We start from the raw sequence: 18,161 nt of genomic DNA, 5'->3' as shown, positions 1-18,161 counted from the left end.
TGATTAATGGTTATTTTCAATAAAGCATCCAATACCATGGATGAGAAGATAAGAATAGTGAGCATCACCATTTATTATTATTTTCTCTGTTGCCACAGTGTGCTAATTAAATTTTTCTATATTTTTTAAAAACAGAACAAAACAGAGGTTTGTTTATTTGAAATACTAAGGTATAGATGTTTGTTTGGGCTTTTCAGTTCACTGAAGAAGTTATTCCATAGATTATACTTTTTGAAAAAGGAAGATAATGTTAGAACTGGGATTGGCTTTGGATTTAACTGGTTTTGCTTTCAAATCACCTTAAGTTATTTTGAATATTAATACTGTTTAGGAAAGAATTTAAAATTTAAAGAAGCAAATTTCTAGATATTTTTCCCTCTTGTTTTAACACATTAAATGTCTAAAATTGTTTAAAATGCTTAACTTCTGATGGACTTTAGTTTCAATTTTGTTCTTAGTTATTGCAGATATTGACAAAATGTCATACAAAATTATTTTGTATTTTTTGTAGGACTGGGAAACAGAAAATCATGACTGGTATTGTTTTGAATGCCATTTGCCTGGAGAGGTGTTGATATGTGACCTGTGTTTTCGTGTGTATCATTCCAAGTGTTTGTCTGATGAGTACAGGCTTAGAGACAGCAGTAGTCACTGGCAGTGCCCAGTTTGCAGGGTGAGTACCTATATGAGCTTTAATGTGGTCAGAGGGTTGGAGTTTATTGACAATAGCTGCACAAAAATACCCTAGGTGGTCGTGCCAGGTTGATGGATAAAATACTGGAGGGTGGGGGTTATCTGCTGAAATGATGGTATATGAACATCGAGCACTCATAAATGGATATCACAGAACACATGACATATTCAGGGTATCGATTTTAGAAAGTTGCAATCACATAAAAATACCCTCTCTTCCTGTACTTTACACTTGCCTCTGGATTGTATGACTGCTTCAGTAAATAGCCTTTGGGGATCAAGAAACTCTTTTATACCAAGTCTGTTCAATGTGTCCTCTGCTACTCAGAAAACACAGCTAAAGGCGCATTGTTGGAGATGTCTGTATCTACTTCCCATTTATATTCATGTAACATTGCCTTTATTTTTGTCATACCATGGGTTAGTTTCTTTTTCCTTATATTTCATTTGGAGGGTGGGGGGATGGAACAGGTGTATATAAAGCATGCTGATGTAAAGCAAAATGAAATAGGCTGGTAGGTAAAATAGGTACTTTCCATAATTATTTTCATTCATATTACTTCCCCATTGAAAAGTATACATGGATGTGCTTGTGGTGTGTGTGTGGTATACAAGTGATGTGTGATACCTAAATACTACATTACATATGGCAGTGGTGGTGATTAGCAGGGAATTACTTGGTCGTAACCTCTTTATTTTGTACTTAACATTATGAATGTACTTACTTGGAACCATGCAAATTGGCCTGATTACTAATGAATTCATTTTGTAAATATACTTTATAATACTGGAGTAACTTAAAGATTCATTTATTCTTCCAAAAAAAGTTTTGTCTTCATAATTTTTCTTTTGTTTAGTATCAGCCAAACATCTTCTACCAGTGTGATGAGCAAAATGTAGTATACATTCCAGTCTTCCCTTAGCGCCTGTGGTTTTGTATTACTGAAGTGTACTTCATCCTACCTGCATACTTGTATATTCCACAGGCAGACAAAAGACAGTTGAGATAGCATTAAAAAAATCATGTGTACAGATGACAGTGATAAATTCCTAGATCTGAATATATCAAGAGTCAAATCTCAAATTGTGGATATTTCCTTTGAGGTCTGCAAAAATTTATGTGTCTACAAAAATTACTGTAATTGGTGATGTGGGAACTGCATTTAATATTTATATTTTATTCTCATTTGTGCATTTTAAAAATAGATATTTCCTGTTTTCTGGTAACACTTTACACTAAAGAACAATGGGATCTTAAGAACAAAAGCAATAACGATAATAAATATATAAAAGAGATGGTGTCACTGATCAAATAATACGGACTCACAAACTTAGGAAATACAATTCTGGACATACTTGTGTCTTTACAGCCTTAGCTTTTTAATATTCGATATTTAATTCTTTCATAGTAAAGAATTTAAACAGCAACAGGAGTTTTGAGCATGAATTAAATTTTATTGTGGGTGTTTTAAATTCTTTACATGAAGAATGGAAATTGAACGGTTCTACATCTGAAGAAAATGTGATACTTTTTCCATTAGAACTTACCATCAAGTTTTCAGATTCCATTTTCTATATGTGTTTGTTCTACTTTTTACTAATTACATTTTTTTTTAATTTCAGAGAGTTTTACTGGCTCACACAGAAACAGGATAGCCAAAAATGGAATTTAGCTTATCCCATTCTGTCTTATTTTATTTTCTCTGATTTTCTTTTTGCCTTTGTCAGTTGTAGATACTGTCATGTTGTGATATTATTATACTTACTGAAATGATGCTTAGTCAATAAAAAATTGCTACTTACACATTTGTTTCATGTACTGTTAGCTGCTCTTTGGTTAGGCTCAGGAGACCTATGTCTGGGTTGGGATTTTATCTTCAGCTTTAAACCTTCCAAATAAGTTTTTTTCTATTTTAGAACTGTTCTATTCTAATTGCTAGTTTTAAGAAAAAAGATTAGTGTTAACAATTCTTTTCCTGGGAGAAGAGGTAATAATAACCTTGAAATTTGAGTGGAATTTTAAACATCTTTAAGGTAAAAGTTTTGCTTGATTCATTTTTAAACAGTCATTTTTTTCATCTATCATGAGATTTAAATATTCGTAGACTAAGACAACTGAGAGACTGAAACTTCAGAATTGTGGTTCCAAACCAGAATAATGATATTTTCTATTTTTTTTTAAATTAAAGTTTGGAAAGAGTATAGATTAATTAGGTAAACTGATGAGGAATTTTGAAGATAAGATGCCCAGAACCAAATGTCAATGCAGATATAGTAAATAGTAGAAGGAACCCAACCATTACTACCTAAAATTCAAGTTTAAAACATTTCTAGTACCAAACAGCTTTTGTTTTCATATAATTTTGTTTTCATATAATCTCTGCTCTTACAGCATTGAAAAAGTCACCAAGAATGTCAATTCTAATTAAAAAATACTAAGAGTACATGTGAGGATTCATTTTTTAAAAATATTTTTTAAGGGAGGAAGACAGGGAGAGAAACATCAGTGTGTGGTTGCCTCTCAAACGCCCCCTGCTGGCAATCTGGCCCACAACCCAGGCAATTGACCTGACTGGAAATTGAACCAGTGACCGTTTGGTTTACAGGCCAGCGCTCAATCCACTGAGCCACACCAGCCAGAGCAGGATTTGTTTTAGAAAGTCATTTAGAATACGTTCTTTCTCACACAGCTATCAGTTGTTGTTACCAGAATTACTTCAGCTGAAGCAGCTTCAGATACCTGACTGTTCTGAAATATTTCAAGACAGCAATGATAAAAGAATTTTTCTCAATTTAAAATGATTTAGTCAGTTTTTATAATTTTTAGAAACTTCACGATTCTGAGCATATTTCTTTGAAATATTTGCCTTTCTAAATATATTAAAGTATTACTTTACAGTTGTAGTAGATTGTTACTGAAAAATAGCTTATAAATATGAAGTTAGCATTTTGCTTTGAAGAAAATCGAGTATTGTTCTGTTTAACACTCTTGTTACCGAACACTCTCACTAGTTAAAAAAAAGGGGGAGAGATTTGATTTTTTAAAAAAGTTGGCTTTGGCTGTAAAAATTCAAATAACTTAGAGGAAGATAAATAAAACAAATACAATTTTTGAAAATGCTGTCACATAGGCAAATGTTCATACAAATCCCCCATACCCTCACCTCCCACCACTTACCCATTTGTATCTGTATCTGTGGAACTTTATGTACATTGCCGGATGGAGCCGGTTTGTTTATATTCAGTGATGTCCCAATCTGTTTTCTAAGTGTCAGAATGTGCCATAATTTATTTAACCAGTCCCCCACTGGTGCTTATTATGTTGTTTCCACTGGCCTGTCTGATCAGTAACATTGCACAAAAACTTAACCTGTCGAAGGAGTCTTGTTCATGTTTCTATGTCTAGAATCATGCCACACTTTCCACTTTGAGGAGTGGTCTTCTCATTACTGGGTATATTTGAATTTTATATTGGGTATATTTGAATTTTATATTCTTTGAAATAGCCATGAGTTTTCCAGGAAAAATAATGAGAAAACCTTAACTTTTAAGTTTTTTTGAGATTTTGAGATTTTATTTGCCTAGAAGATAATATCTTTAAAAAGCAATATAGTCAATTGTATTTTTTAAAAGACAAATTAATTTACTTATATCTGTGTGATTCTGTCTGATCACTTTCATAGGATAAATTCATTGAAGTGGAATTCTTAAATTTAAAGACTAGGCACTTGTAGATTTGTGATAAAAATCACTGAATTGTCCTGCAGAAGATTATGCCCAGTTATGTTAACATGCAAGTATTGTCGAATTTTTGTTGCTAATTTGAAAGGGCACAAATGGCTGTCTTAATTTTAATGTTGCTTCATTTTCTTATGCATATTTTCCAAATTATAAGCTCATTTTATCCTTTGATGCTGTGGTTACAGAAGGCAGTCCTGGGTGGGTTACACAAGCCTGTGTGTGTGTGTATGTCCGTGTTGTGTGTGCATGCACATACACACAAGCATCCATGGCTGGTGTATGTACCTACAGTAGTGCATGCCTGTGCAAGCACAAGTATTTGTGTTGAGGGGGGACATATGCACATCAGTGTTGTATGTGCATGGATGTGTGTATGTAAGTGTGCATGCACATGTTCATATGGGGATGTAAGTGTGTGCATGTACCACACACTTGCTTCAAGTCCTGCTGGTGAACATTATGATACTGTTTAGAGTGCTGACTACTTGCAATTTTTAGAACAATATATGGGTAGGTTCATGTGTAGTCATAAGAAACTCTCTGATCACCCCTGATGTTGGCGCACCCTGTTGCCTTTTAGAGCAGTACTTTCTGGGAGACCTTTCTGTGGGGATGAAAAATGTCCTTTGTGAGTTGTTCAGTAGGAACTACTGTCTTCGTGTGTCTTTTGAGCACTTGAATGTAGCTTCTGAGACCCAGGAACGAAATTTAATTTGGCACGTGGCTGTGGCTACCTACTGTATTATACCGTGAAGTTTTATAACCATGTATTCTTAATGCCTGTACTACTCCCACAGAAACATCTGGTAGAAACGTCTGCCTAATGACTGGTCTGGCTTTTTTTTTTTTTTTCCCTGTCAGGCCATAGTTAGGACTTGGAAGAATTCTAAAGGAAGGGTATAAATCAGCTCGCTCCTTGCCACTGCCCCTCGTTTCCCTCATGTACACAGCAGGTTGTGTAGCAGACACTGCATCATGGCTGTAAAATACAGGGCAGTGCACAGGTTAATGACTAGAATACCTGAAAGTGCTGCATTTGCCCTGAATCTGGTACCTCATAAGTCAGAAAGTTAACTTTTGGGGAAGAGAAACTATGTATGGCCAAACAAATTAGTTGCCACTTTCCAGCTTCACAATTTTGAGATGTATTTTGAAAGTGGACTACTATTTTCTTCTTTCCTCTTTTAACATGTTCATGTTCTTTACATAAAATGAATGTTGTTTTCATAACTTGGATGAGTTATATATTCATATTACTGTTCCTTTTAGATTCAAATACATTAAAATTTTATATGTGGACTAAAATTTGTCACTAGGGAAGCAGAATTTTTGCACTATGTGCCTTTTCTGTAACTACATAAAAAGTGCTAGAATAGGAAGACCACAGTTACCTAATTTTCCCCTTTACCATATTTGGGCCTCTAAAAGGGAATATTAATTCAGTGAAATCCACCCAAATATCAATTCAAATCTACCCAAATATTTTTATATTAGGTATTTATAATATAAAAATTTTTTGTTAAAGTTCTTTATATCCTTTAACAAACTTTGTTTCACTTTACATTCCATTTAAGACATACTTATTGTAAATTTTATGCAAAGTACCAATGTAAGTCACAAAGAAAAAGATATTCAGGGTAATATATGGGGGCATATTATTCCAGTGTGTCCTTAAAAACTAGAAAATACTCATCCCCCAACATGTTTCAGGTGGCATTTTTGTTTAAGGATCATAAATTTTAAATTGTTAATATACATATTGTATGGTAAATCAGCCTAGCTCATTAATAAAATAGACGAACACAAGAAACTGTAAAGGAAATGAAGAAAAATCTATGTGGCAGGATTTTATTTTATTTTATTTTTAAAATTTTTTTATTGATTATGCTGTTACAGTTGTTCTATTCCCCTTTTCATTCCCCTCCACCCTACCCCCCCATCCCCACCATTACCCCCCCTTTAGTTTATGACCATGTGTCTCAAGTCCTTTAGATTCTATATTTCCCATGCTATTCTTGCCCCCCCCCATCTATTTTCTATCTACTGTCTATGCTACTTATTTTCTGTACTTTCTCCCCCCTTCTCCTCCTCCCACTCCCCTGTTGCTAACCCTCCTTGAGATCTTCATTTCTATGTTTCCACTCCTGATCTAGCTGTCCTTTTAGTTTGTTTTCGTTTTAGGTGTGGTTGTTAATAACTGTGTGTTTGTTGTCATTTCACTGTTCATGTTTCTTTAACTTCTTTTTCTTAGATAAGTCCCTTTAACATTTCATATAATAAGGGCTTGGTGATGATGAACTCCTTGAATTTGATCTTATCTGAGAAGTAATAATTTAAAAATATATTAGTGCTACATCAAATCCAAAAAGCTCTCCCAACTTTGTATCTCGTTTTTCTGATGATCTAAGGAAGAGCGCCCCTTAGTGGTACTTTAACATTAACTACAACTATTCCTAAAGTTCCCTACTGCAGCTTCTCTTTAAAATATATTTTACAGGAATCTTAATAATTTAAAAATACATGTACAGAAAGAAGGCTATAGAAGGCATTTCAAATTAAGTTTGAAATTGGATGGTAAGTCCTAGATATTATACTCCCCCCCCCCCAACCGCCACACACACAGTTATACTATACTTATTTGGGAGATACTGAAAATGAAGAAATTGAACTGGTCTACTAAAACCAAACCAAGACTAAATTACTATTAGGAGGTCACTTAGGGTTTTATGGGTACATAAAAGGATACATACCAACTTTTCAATGTGAACTTAGTTCTGGGTAAAGTTACATTCCAAGTCATTTGCACTGTGACCTGCTTGTTCAGGTAGCTAAAGAAAAGTCATGATGAAAGCTGTTTCTTGAAACAGGTGCTTCATGAAAGCTGCTTTCTTGAAAGCTGGAGATAGAAATTTACTTGTGAACTGATTTTCTATTCTTTTGGGAAGGTAGGCAGTATAATTTTCTTAATTCCAAAAGTCAGGAGAATGCTCAATTAATAGTCATAATGAAATGGGACAAAATGCTAAATGAAAGTATTTTGAACATAAATTCTTTATTGTTTATTTGCTGTGAAACTGCAACTGTTCTTTCTGGTTAGTCTTCCTTTGTTAATATGGGAAGTTTATTACTGTTTTGACCCAAAAGGAAGTACCTTTGCCTTCAAGATAGTTATTAAATTGAGAGGATTTTATGCCCCCCCCCCCCAAAATGGGGATTTGATTTTTAAGTAAAATAGAAGTAGAAGCCATGTTTTAGGGGAGGGGTTGTCTTTTTTTCTTTTTTAAATCAGTGGACAGTATTCACAGTATTGAATATGAATGAACATGAAGTATTTAAACTATTTTTAAAGCCAGCTGAATCAAATTACCTTTTTCTAACAAAGTAGAAATTAATTTGAAAGACCTTTGTCTAAATCAAGTACTTTATAATGCAGTTTTACCAATCATCACTGGCCTGACTAGAGGAAAAAGTAATGGGAACATTGATAAACGCCAAAGGGTTTTAAAAATTGGATCTAGGATATAAAACTGTACAATCCCACGTAGTGTTATCTAATCTCTTCATAAAACTATCTGGACCCAAGCAAGAAAGAAAAACAAAATGCCCATGTTTTCTAATTATCTTACCATGATGAATTTACCAGTGTATGGTCAGGAAGGCTTTGAATATGACTGTGAAATGTTTTGGGTAATGGTGTATTTTGTCTTCATGATATATGTGTTTGGTGGCTTGTTTAGAATCTTAAATTTTATCTTTGATTTTTAAAAAGATTTTATTTATTTTTAGAGAGGAAGGGAGGGAAAAAGAGAGGGAGAGAAACATCAATGTCAGTGTGTGGGTTGCCTTTCCGACACCTCCCACCAGGGGCTGGCAGGTAACCCAGGCATGTGCCCAGACTGGGAAACAAACTGGAGGCCCTTTGGTTCCTGGGCCCACGTTCAAGCCACTGAGTTACACCAACAGGGTATCTTTGAATTTTAATTTTAAGGGATTAAGAATATAATACAGGTGGGCTGGGTTCTATTAGGATATTTACTACTTAATCTAGATAAACAGAAAGCTCATTTAGTGTTTTCAGTAATGATGAACTGAAAATAATACAAAGGGTAGTTTGCTTTCACAAGGGTAGGATCCCCCCAAAAAAGGATTCATCTTCCGGAGGGCAGGTCTCTTGTAGTACATGCTTTCCCTGATGAGTGTTCTAGAAACCCATCCGTATTAGTGTGCTAGTTGGTGGTGTTGTGAGAGGCTGAGTGCAACTTCAGTGAAATTTTTTGAAGACTCTTTCAACACATTTGCCTGTTTCGTGATTGGTGATTCCAAATCACGCCTGCCCACACCGTTCTTAGCAGTTTTTGACCAAAAACAGAGTGAAGCCTGTGCCCCACCCTCCCTATTCATCTAATCCTGTCCTGAGCAACTTTATTTTTGTTGTTCCTCCTGATGAAAAAAGCCCTCGAAGGGAAACATGTGAAAGAGGTAAAACAAAAAACACCGGAAGCACTAATGGCCATCAAAATCAACAAATTTAAAACGTGTTTTGAGCGGTGGAAAAAAGTCTCAATAGGTGTAAATGCATGAATTGGAGAGTACTTTGGTGGTGACTGAAGTTTAAACATGTAAGAATAAGTACACAATTTTTATATATAAATTCTTTGGGCTTGGGGGGAATTCCCCTTGTATTGTCTGCAAATGCTTGAGGTGGGAGGGGGAGATGTGGACAGGTGGGCAGGTAGTATTCCCCTTGGCTGGTGTCAACCTCTGTGAGCAGAGAACAAATAATACTCACTTCTTGACCTGAAAACAGAGAGACAGGTAACTTATTTTCAGAAAATAATGGAAAGGTTTACTCCACTGAGGAATACATTCTCTCTCTGCTTTTTGAACTTTGTTCTTTCTTTAAAAATTAGTACTGTGTAGAGGATGAGGAACAACTAGGTACAAAACCTGGTTGCATAAAGTTTCTCTTGGGGGGGGTGGGATGGGATGGGAGCAAAAATCAGAAAACTGTACTTGAACAATAATTAAATAAATTTAAAGAAAGAAAAAGTTTCTCTGAATGTGCCTTTTCTATTCTCTAGTTCTTATAATAATACCACAAAGGAGCTTAAAGTTCCCTCCAAACTGCATTTTAATATTGAATGATAAAACTTCTGACATACATAATAACACTCCTCTCTGTAGCTAATATTTCAGCAATTTTTTGTGAGTATGCAGATGTAGTGGATTTAGAAATGCTACGTATTTTGACAATACCAGTTGGTTTTGTGGCCTGTAGAATTTAGAGATGCTTTAATAGTTTGTAAGTCATCCCACACTGGATGCTTCAAAGCTAAAAACTGATTATATCATCCGGACTTAGTTATAAATTACTGACCTCAATCAGTACAACGAGCTGAGTTTGTAAAAATTAATAAATATAGATAGAGCTGGAGTAGCATTCAGTGCAGTTTGTAAATCTGGATGAACACATCTAGAAATACTATGCATTAGTGGTTCTGTGAGACCAGTTTTCACACAGTAGGAACCAGGGGCTGTGAGTGGAGCTGCATTTGCTAGCATACTCCAGGTATCCACCTCAGGATGTTCTTAGTGATTTGCATTATCCTCAGAGTTCCAACTTGTAGTTGTGTGTAAGAAGACATATTTGTGACAGCTTAAGAGGTGTTTAAAAACTTAAATTTACCTTTCTTTAACTTATAAAAAAAACTACTGCCAGAAACTCAAGTGCAGATAATTTGCTGATTGGTTGTAGAGATTGAGGATTGGAGTTAAAGGGAATCCATATGGTTAGATGTGTAGTGCACCTCACATACCGAAGTGAGTAAGCCACGTTTTCCACCATTAAAACAGGCAGTAGGTGTGATGTTCTGATCTTTTGATCTTAATAGAGAGTTAATTTCAGTACTGAGGGTGAAAAAGACGGAATGTAGTATATTATTAGAAAGTTATCCTAGAATATGATTGTCATTGATGGAGCTACTGAAGTCCCAGTGATATGGGAGGAGAAATGACAGGACTTTGGGCCACTTCCACCAGAACAACTCTACTGTTAAAAGTCTCAGACCTTGGAGTCTTAGGACTACTTTCATTCCTTTGTATGCAGTCATTACAAATGGTTTTAGAGAATACTTTAGAGCGTCTGATTTCAGTAACAACATAGGCAATTTATGTGTAGATAAAGTGTATTGTGAAATGTATTTTTTTTCTGTGATTACACATTGTTATTGAAGAGAGCTCGAAGCATCTTGATTCCTCAAACAATGCAGGTAATTTAGATGCAGATTAGTGTTTCTCTCCTAACATACAGGGGCCACCTGTACCAGAATCACCTGGTATTCTAAATGTGTTTAGAACAAGGACTCTGGGCTGAGGCTCAGGAATCTGCTTCTTAGCAAGTGCCCCGAATTTGTGAGCTCATTAACATTTAAGTGAGTGTTTGGTTGTTGGAGACCAACAGAGATATTTAGGTGTCATAAAGCAATGAAATGATTCACACCCAGAAGTAAGCAAAATAGGTTATAGTGGCTAGAATATGCTAACACATCTTGGGTATGTGATTAACTGTTTTTCATTTTGAATGAGTCTTGTATGTTGAGTTAAACTACTGGAGATGGAATATTTTTTTCTGGTAGGCAGTGAAGTTATTTAGTATTGACTATACTGAGTTCAATTCACCTTGCACTTACTATGTGCTAGATAGTATATAAAAGCCTGGCAAAAGAAGACTGACTAGGCTATTATGGACTCTGCTTTCCAGAACTTAAAACTAGTCAAGGGTTGGCAGACAACAGCCCAGGGGCCAAATCAAGCCCTTTATCTGTTTTTATACTGCTGCTAAGCTGAGAATGGGATTTATATTTTTAAACGGTTGAAGAAAAAACAAAAGAGGAATAATATTTTGTGATGTGAAAATTATAAGAAATTTCACTTTCAGTTTCCACAAGTTTTGTTAGAACATAGCCGCACTATGGGATATCTGCATTATGTATGACTGCTTCCTCTCCACCATGGCAGTTGAGTAGCTGAGAAGGACCCCAATTGTGTGTCCTCCGCGCCTAAAATATTTACTGTATGGCATTCCATAAAGTGTGCCAACCCTGGAGAGCCTGCTGACGAAGAACATTCTGGATATTGGGAACCCCCCAAAAGTGTGAGGCCTCTGTCTGTCTTTAGTCTCAGACTTGGAAACTTGAATTTGAACTCTAGCAGCGTAAATACATTATCTAAGGAGAAGATAACGCAATTTCTGATTTTGCACATTCTCCCCCCACCCCCACTTTTGGGTATTTGTTGTAATACTTCCACAAGTTCATTCTCTACATGTTTCTGCAATTTAAAGTAGGGTCTCTGTTCTATGTAGGGAACATTGAAAATTTCAGACCATTTAATCCCAAGTGTCCTTTTGAATAATGATGTTTGGATGTTATAGTCAATGACCAGATGTGGATCAAAAGTTACTTTTACATTCTTCCAGTCAGAAACATTGTAAGTCACTGAGTGTGACACTTTATTCATGTTTTGTCTATGGTATCTAACTGGACACATCTAATTTGCTATATCCCAGCAATTAATTGTAACTGGCTTAAGAATCCCTTATTCAGGAAAATGCTTAAGATTTTTAATTTTTTTTCCCTTACAGTAGAGGAAAGCAGCCCCTCAGTTGTCTGTAATGTACTTATGAGCATTGCACTTTAGTGGGTATCTTACATACATTTGTAACACAGCTTCAGCCATGTGATTATAGTCATTTTGCACATTGTTATTGTGAATGGTTGCAACCAAATGGTTGCAACAACTTTGGCCATGGAATGGGAAGTTTGTCTCTTGATAATGTGCAGATATTGACCCAAATCACTCCTATGTGCTACTAGGTAATATGAACGATTACCACAACTTTACTGGGTTTTAGTAGGGTGGATTCTGTGCTGCACACTGTTACAGAGAGGCCTTAACTGCCGAGTCCTGAGGTCTGCAAGTAGATTGTAGAATTCTTCAAAGCCTGAGAAAGGATTGGATCTGAGATAATCTGCAGATTAATATACAGCATTACTTTCATGTTTTCAGAACTGATCAAGAGCTATCTGCCTAGTTATGTTACAAACATAATAGTATTGGGTTGGCCAAAAAGTCTGTTTTTTCCATAAAATAAGAGACACATTTTTTATTTTCACCAATAACTTTATTGATTTAGATACTTTTAGTATAACAGCCATCTTCTGCTATTGGCTTCTAGTGCCAGTAGAGGGAGATAGCCTACATATTAAACAGACATAATAGGTCTGCTGCTAAACATCTTCTAGTACATAAGACAGCCCCACAGCACAGAAGTATTTGGCCGAAATGTCAGTAGTACCAAGAAACTTCGCAGACCACTTTTGACATGTTTTGTCAGTCACTGCACCTTCTCCGCATCCTGCACAAATCTTGGTGTTTCAGTTGCATTACCTTTTTTGAAATAATAAAGCATAATACAATGAAAATGTATATTTTCTTCCATCTCCAACATTAAAATGGCTACACAAGAATTCACCAATATTGATTATTTTTGTAAATCCACACTCATGACAGCTGTCACAATATAATCTTAACAAAATTGTTTTGAATGAAGTTAAAGACAGCTAAGCACTATTAGAGCTATTATATGGAAAAAAAACTGAATGAACTTTTTTGGACAACACATTATTATTTACCTTAACAGCTAACCCTTTAATTTCTTTTAGTCAGCGTGGCTTTTCCTTAAGCTTTTTCTCAAATGACTTGACAGGTACCAACTGAGACACTCTGCTGTGAATGTCAGTCACATAAGGCAGCTCACAACATGTTACCTAGGAAATCCCCAGAAGGCTTTGAGTGCAGTGCCTGGGACAGAAGCTGCAATGCTTTGTTGATTTCTTGTGTGAAATACTAAATCTCCAGAAAACTGTACTTGAACAATAATTAAATAAATTTAAAGAAAGAAAAAGTTTCTCTGAATGTAACTGGGAACTGCCAGAAAGAAAGCCCAAAAGATTAGCAAATGTGAAAGCATCATATAGCAAATGTTATGTCCCTACAGATTGTTGGGAAAGGTTTTTCATCTGTTCAGGGTCCTTAGCTCCAGGTTTGGGAAACAGGCCCCTTTCAGCCTCCTAGGCACGCCCTGAGCCACAGAAGGTCCAGGCACCAAGCTCTAAGCCCCAGGGCAGCTGTTTACTTACCAACCCAAGAGCTTGTATGCATTTCAGTTCTTGTCCTAAGTCTGCAGTAGAATCTCATATTTGTCACCAGAAAAGATATATTGGGCAACAGTAGAAAATAAACAAGTAGTAGAGGCTTTCAACAAAATAATATATTTTTGGCTGTGAAACTCCTTTATACAAGGTGAATCTTTATATACAGCTCACACCAGTGAAGTTTCTAATACAGTACCTGCAAAGAATGAATATATAGTTAAAATAGATCTATTTCTGTTTGTTTGAGCAAAAGTAGATGGAGAAGTAAGATCTCCATCACTTTAAAAAGATCTGGCATCACTTTAAAAAGAACTTTTGAATATTACACATGACACTTCTCAGTGCAGCAGCTGTGGTTACAAATGGAACCACTGCACCTGTTTGTGTAAGTAAATAGCATCTTTGCTATATACTAATGCCAGGCCATGGTTCTCAGTCCGAGTCACATGTTAGAAACACCTGGGATGTCAGCATGGTGAGTGCCCAGGCCTCTCTCCAAGTAGCATTATTAGCTCTCTGGGGTGGCCCCTGGACATCTGCAGGCTTTTCCTTTGAGGTAAAATTCACTTTGCAGGGAGTTGCACAAGTCTTGAATGTACCGTTTGATGAAGAAATGCACACACACTTGTACACCCAAGTCCCACTGAGGCAGAGAATGTGACCATTGAATCCTCCTTCCCCCAGACAGTCATTGTTTTTATTACTTTCCACCACAGATATGTTGGTGGAAAGTTCTTGAACTTTGTGTAAGTGGATATTGGTATTTTTTTAAAGGCTTCCTTGGGTGGTTCTAACACACAACTACAATTGATCAGCATTGATATCTACCCTGGTAGAACACCTCTTAGAGTTATATTTTGAAGGAATTGGGTCTGTGAAGGATAAGGTAGGTCATATCTATTTAGCCATGGAAGTCAGCTGTCTCCCTTGTGTTTCCGTTTACATTTTGCTCAAAATAGTCATTTTTCCAACGTCATATCACCACTTTTAATTGCACATAGTAGAAAAGAGATACCTAAGCAACTTGACTTAAGCAAATTTAAACATGATACAAATGAGATCATTATCCTAGATTTATTGTATGACTTTGTGAAATTAAGGCCCTCAGTCTGAACACTACATTTGCAGTCTTCCCAACAAGAAAGAAATGTTGCTGCACATGGTTATACTAATTTAGCAATTCATTTAAGAATGTTTAAACAGGTAAATCCAAAGTGAAGCGTTGTAAGAGATGTGACACCCACGTTTCGTGTAGATTCTCTGTGGAAAGAAAGTGGGAACTTAATATGGACTTTTATTTAAACAGAAACAATTTAGTGCACAATTTAGCTAAACTTGAGTAGAGTAAAAGGGTTTTCCCTACTGTTTCAAAGTATTTTCAGTGTTTTTGTCACAAAGAACCAGTATAGTTAGGATGCTTTGGCTATACTAACATTCTGAGTCGAGCACTGCATTAGTGTTGCCCCTAGAGAAACATTGAATTGCTTTATTTTCTAAGGCTCTAAAAGCAGAAGAGGTTAGATTCCTACTAAAGTGAAGTATGAATCTACTTCATATTTCACAGGGATGATGTTTAGAGCACAGGAAGGAGAAAAACATTCCTGCATATACGTGGCATACACAACAGCCCAAGGACTGTGTCAGGGTAGATGCAGTGAGGCTCTCATCCCCACCATCACTACTCAAGTGACTGCAGACAATATTTTGGGGGCATTTTATTTCAGTACTACATAAAGTGGTGGTTGTATATTTTCCCTAAGTGTGTTCTCTGTTGTAAGAACCATACATAACCCCAGATAGTATCATACAAGACTTCTAACCTGATGTACATTGCTGTTATATCTGAATTTGTACAAATTTACAAGTTAATGATCAAACTGCTGTTTGGAATCAGCCTTTTCAGTACTGTGCCCAAAATATTTGATGTCATAGAGCATGTAGCTGGAAGCATTATTTTATTCTTTTAAAGGAATTGTAGTAGGTTTTTTAAGAGGTGAGGGGGAAAAAAAGCAGCCTTCTTGGCCCTCTTATATTGCTCTTCCCTATATCCCAAAGTTTGTCAAACTGTTTAGTATAAAAAGTAGTGTATGGGAGGATGCCCATTTTGCAAAAAAAAAAAATTAATAGCTTATTGTATGTCAGATCCACTGAGAACTCCTCTACATTCCAGTGTGATTTGCAGAATGCAGGAACCGAGCTTGGTTCTCTGATGTGCTCTGGTTTACAGAACGAGGCTAATTAATAGTCCTCACATGTTCGTATGCATGAGAATTACTGGGGATCTTGTTAAAAATGAGAATTCACAAGCCATATCAGAACCCCCCTCCTTCAGAAATTGTAAACCTGGGGTCTAAGAAATGCCATTGCCTTTTAAACTCCACATCTACACCCATGGTGCTTGGTCTTAGCCATGTGTCACAACCACCTGAGGAATTAAATAGATAAATGAACAAGCGCAGGGCCTTCCCTAGAAATTTCAACTCAGATTCTCAGAGGGTAAAGTCCAACTACATTTTAAGACGTTCCACCAGAGTCTTTGAGTACGGCCAGGGTTTTTTCTTCAGGTATATTTTAATATTGTGTGTATAATCAATTTGCTTAAGCTCCAGCTAAGACTTCTTAGTTACATGAGAAATGTCTTACATTGTATATAGCATATTAAGATGACTTTCTGCGTATAAAGTTTCTTTGGGAGCAATAATGTAGTGGCCTGAAAAAGTTAAAGCATTTGTCTAGTAGAGCTCCAGACCTACTCAGTCCTTTGCTGTGCTATTAACTTATGGCCAAGTGCCTGCCATGTTTGTTTTCTTGCTGTATAGAAAAACATAAGAGGTAGATTTCTGTTTTGTTTTGTTTTGTTTTTCATATAAAGTTAGATTTTCTGAGGATAAATTGAAAAACTTAATTAGCTTTTAGGCCTGAGTAATAGTTATTACTGAATAGATCAATAGCACTTTAAAATAGATAAGTAGGTGTGTGCCACTGCACTGCACATAATTCATAAGTGACACAGACTTTTAATAACATGTTTAATGAAAAATAGTGTTATTTTGAAATTCACCATTCATTAGTGCGAATTTAAAATGCACACTAATGGACTTCAGCCATTGATTTCTTTGTGTGGAACACGAGTGATTCTACATTATGTCATTATTTCTTATCATTATTATTGTCATTTCTTTTCATCTGAAAACTGGTTTAAGTTTTCAAAATGCCAAGAAACAAATGCATTATTCTCTAAGGTAGTACATCAAATACAACGTAATATTTTCTGATTCTAAGTACAGTAAATATTTTTGTTATGCAAATGTCATAGATTTTTCTGTATCAAATATGTTGGAAGTAGTGCATCTTTTAGTGAAATCTTTGCAGAATATATTCTTTTATATTTAGAAGTCTTTTACATGAATATAGACATATAGATCAGATTTTATATCTGGCCTTTTCTGTTTTTAACAGAGCATCAAGAAGAAAAATACAAACAAACAAGAGATGAGCACATACCTGAGGTTCATTGTCTCTCGCATGAAGGAGAGGGTGAGTCCTGTCCCCCGGGATCTTTCAAGTCTCCCGTTAGATTTCACTCTGGTTCATTGTATAAAAGTTAATGACTGACAAGTAACAAATATGTGTAAAGCAGTTTGAAGGGTGGGAACCAGTGCTGTCTTTTTTATTTTTGTACAATGGATAATTCTACAGTGGGCTTTTAGATTTTTTGTGTGTTTGTTTTAGAGCAGGCATTTCTTTGGCAGCATTAGACTAGAAATAATTACATCTTTAAAATTCACTTATCAATGAACATTTTCATTGATAGTGTTTAAAATGAAATAGAACTTTCCAAAATAACTTCTATCAAAACCTTAAGAAATGGTGTGTTAAACTATAGTCTGTATACATTTTCCCATTATGTTCTAAAGTATTTATTTAGAAATTGATGTTTACCTGTCTGTCTCTAGCCGCGTTTAAAATTGATGTATCTAATGACCTTTCAGGCTATAGACCTTAATAAAAAGGGGAAGGACAGCAAACACCCGATGTACCGGAGGCTGGTGCACTCAGCGGTCGATGTCCCCACCATACAAGAGGTAAAGCCCAGCCTTCTGTCCTGCTTTGTGCTCACCCCGTGGCTCCCAGGTCACTGAGAGACTTACAGCCCAGGGTAATTCTGGCTGCCATTCCTTCTTGACGAGGGGGTGCCTAGTTAGCCTCTTAGTAAAATTGGCCAGGCATGGCCACCACACGTGCATGGCTGCTGTTTTAAATTTTGTATGCTCACTCTAGTGCTAATTGGGTGTTATCTTTTAAAAGGTTTGGTTTTAAGCAACCTGTAGATTCTTGATACTTGCTGGTTAAAGGAAATGGATCGAAGTCTGGGCAATTTAAAATTTCAGGTTTAGAGAATTCATTTCTGGACATGGATTTTTAGTTTTAGCAGTAGCACTTGGGAGTTTCAAGGAAAAATCAGCGCATAGAACTAATCTGGAGTCTTGGGAAACAATGAAATGAACTTGA

At 36.0% G+C, this 18,161-nt stretch overlaps 1 protein-coding gene across 14 annotated transcripts in view; it reads left to right on the top strand.

Moving 5' to 3' along the window:
* The window catches only part of ZMYND11 (zinc finger MYND-type containing 11), a 147,460-nt gene that overhangs the window by 103,519 nt on the left and 25,780 nt on the right, over positions 1 to 18,161 (top strand). For 12 of the 14 annotated variants that reach the window (XM_053665854.1, XM_037156312.2, XM_037156332.2 and 9 more), the window contains 3 exons: positions 512 to 673; positions 17,109 to 17,186; positions 17,642 to 17,734. In XM_053665854.1, coding sequence (XP_053521829.1) covers positions 512 to 673; positions 17,109 to 17,186; positions 17,642 to 17,734 — 333 coding nt within the window. The remainder of the gene's footprint in view (positions 1 to 511; positions 674 to 17,108; positions 17,187 to 17,641; positions 17,735 to 18,161) is intronic. The other 2 variants (XM_037156357.2, XM_037156348.2) reach the window with 1 other exon arrangement.

This window comes from Artibeus jamaicensis, unplaced genomic scaffold (genome assembly GCF_021234435.1).
Source record: "Artibeus jamaicensis isolate MK-2021 breed Jamaican fruit bat unplaced genomic scaffold, CSHL_Jam_final contig_426, whole genome shotgun sequence".
Classification (NCBI taxonomy): domain Eukaryota; kingdom Metazoa; phylum Chordata; class Mammalia; order Chiroptera; family Phyllostomidae; genus Artibeus; species Artibeus jamaicensis.
This window is presented reverse-complemented; position numbering and strand designations above follow the sequence as displayed.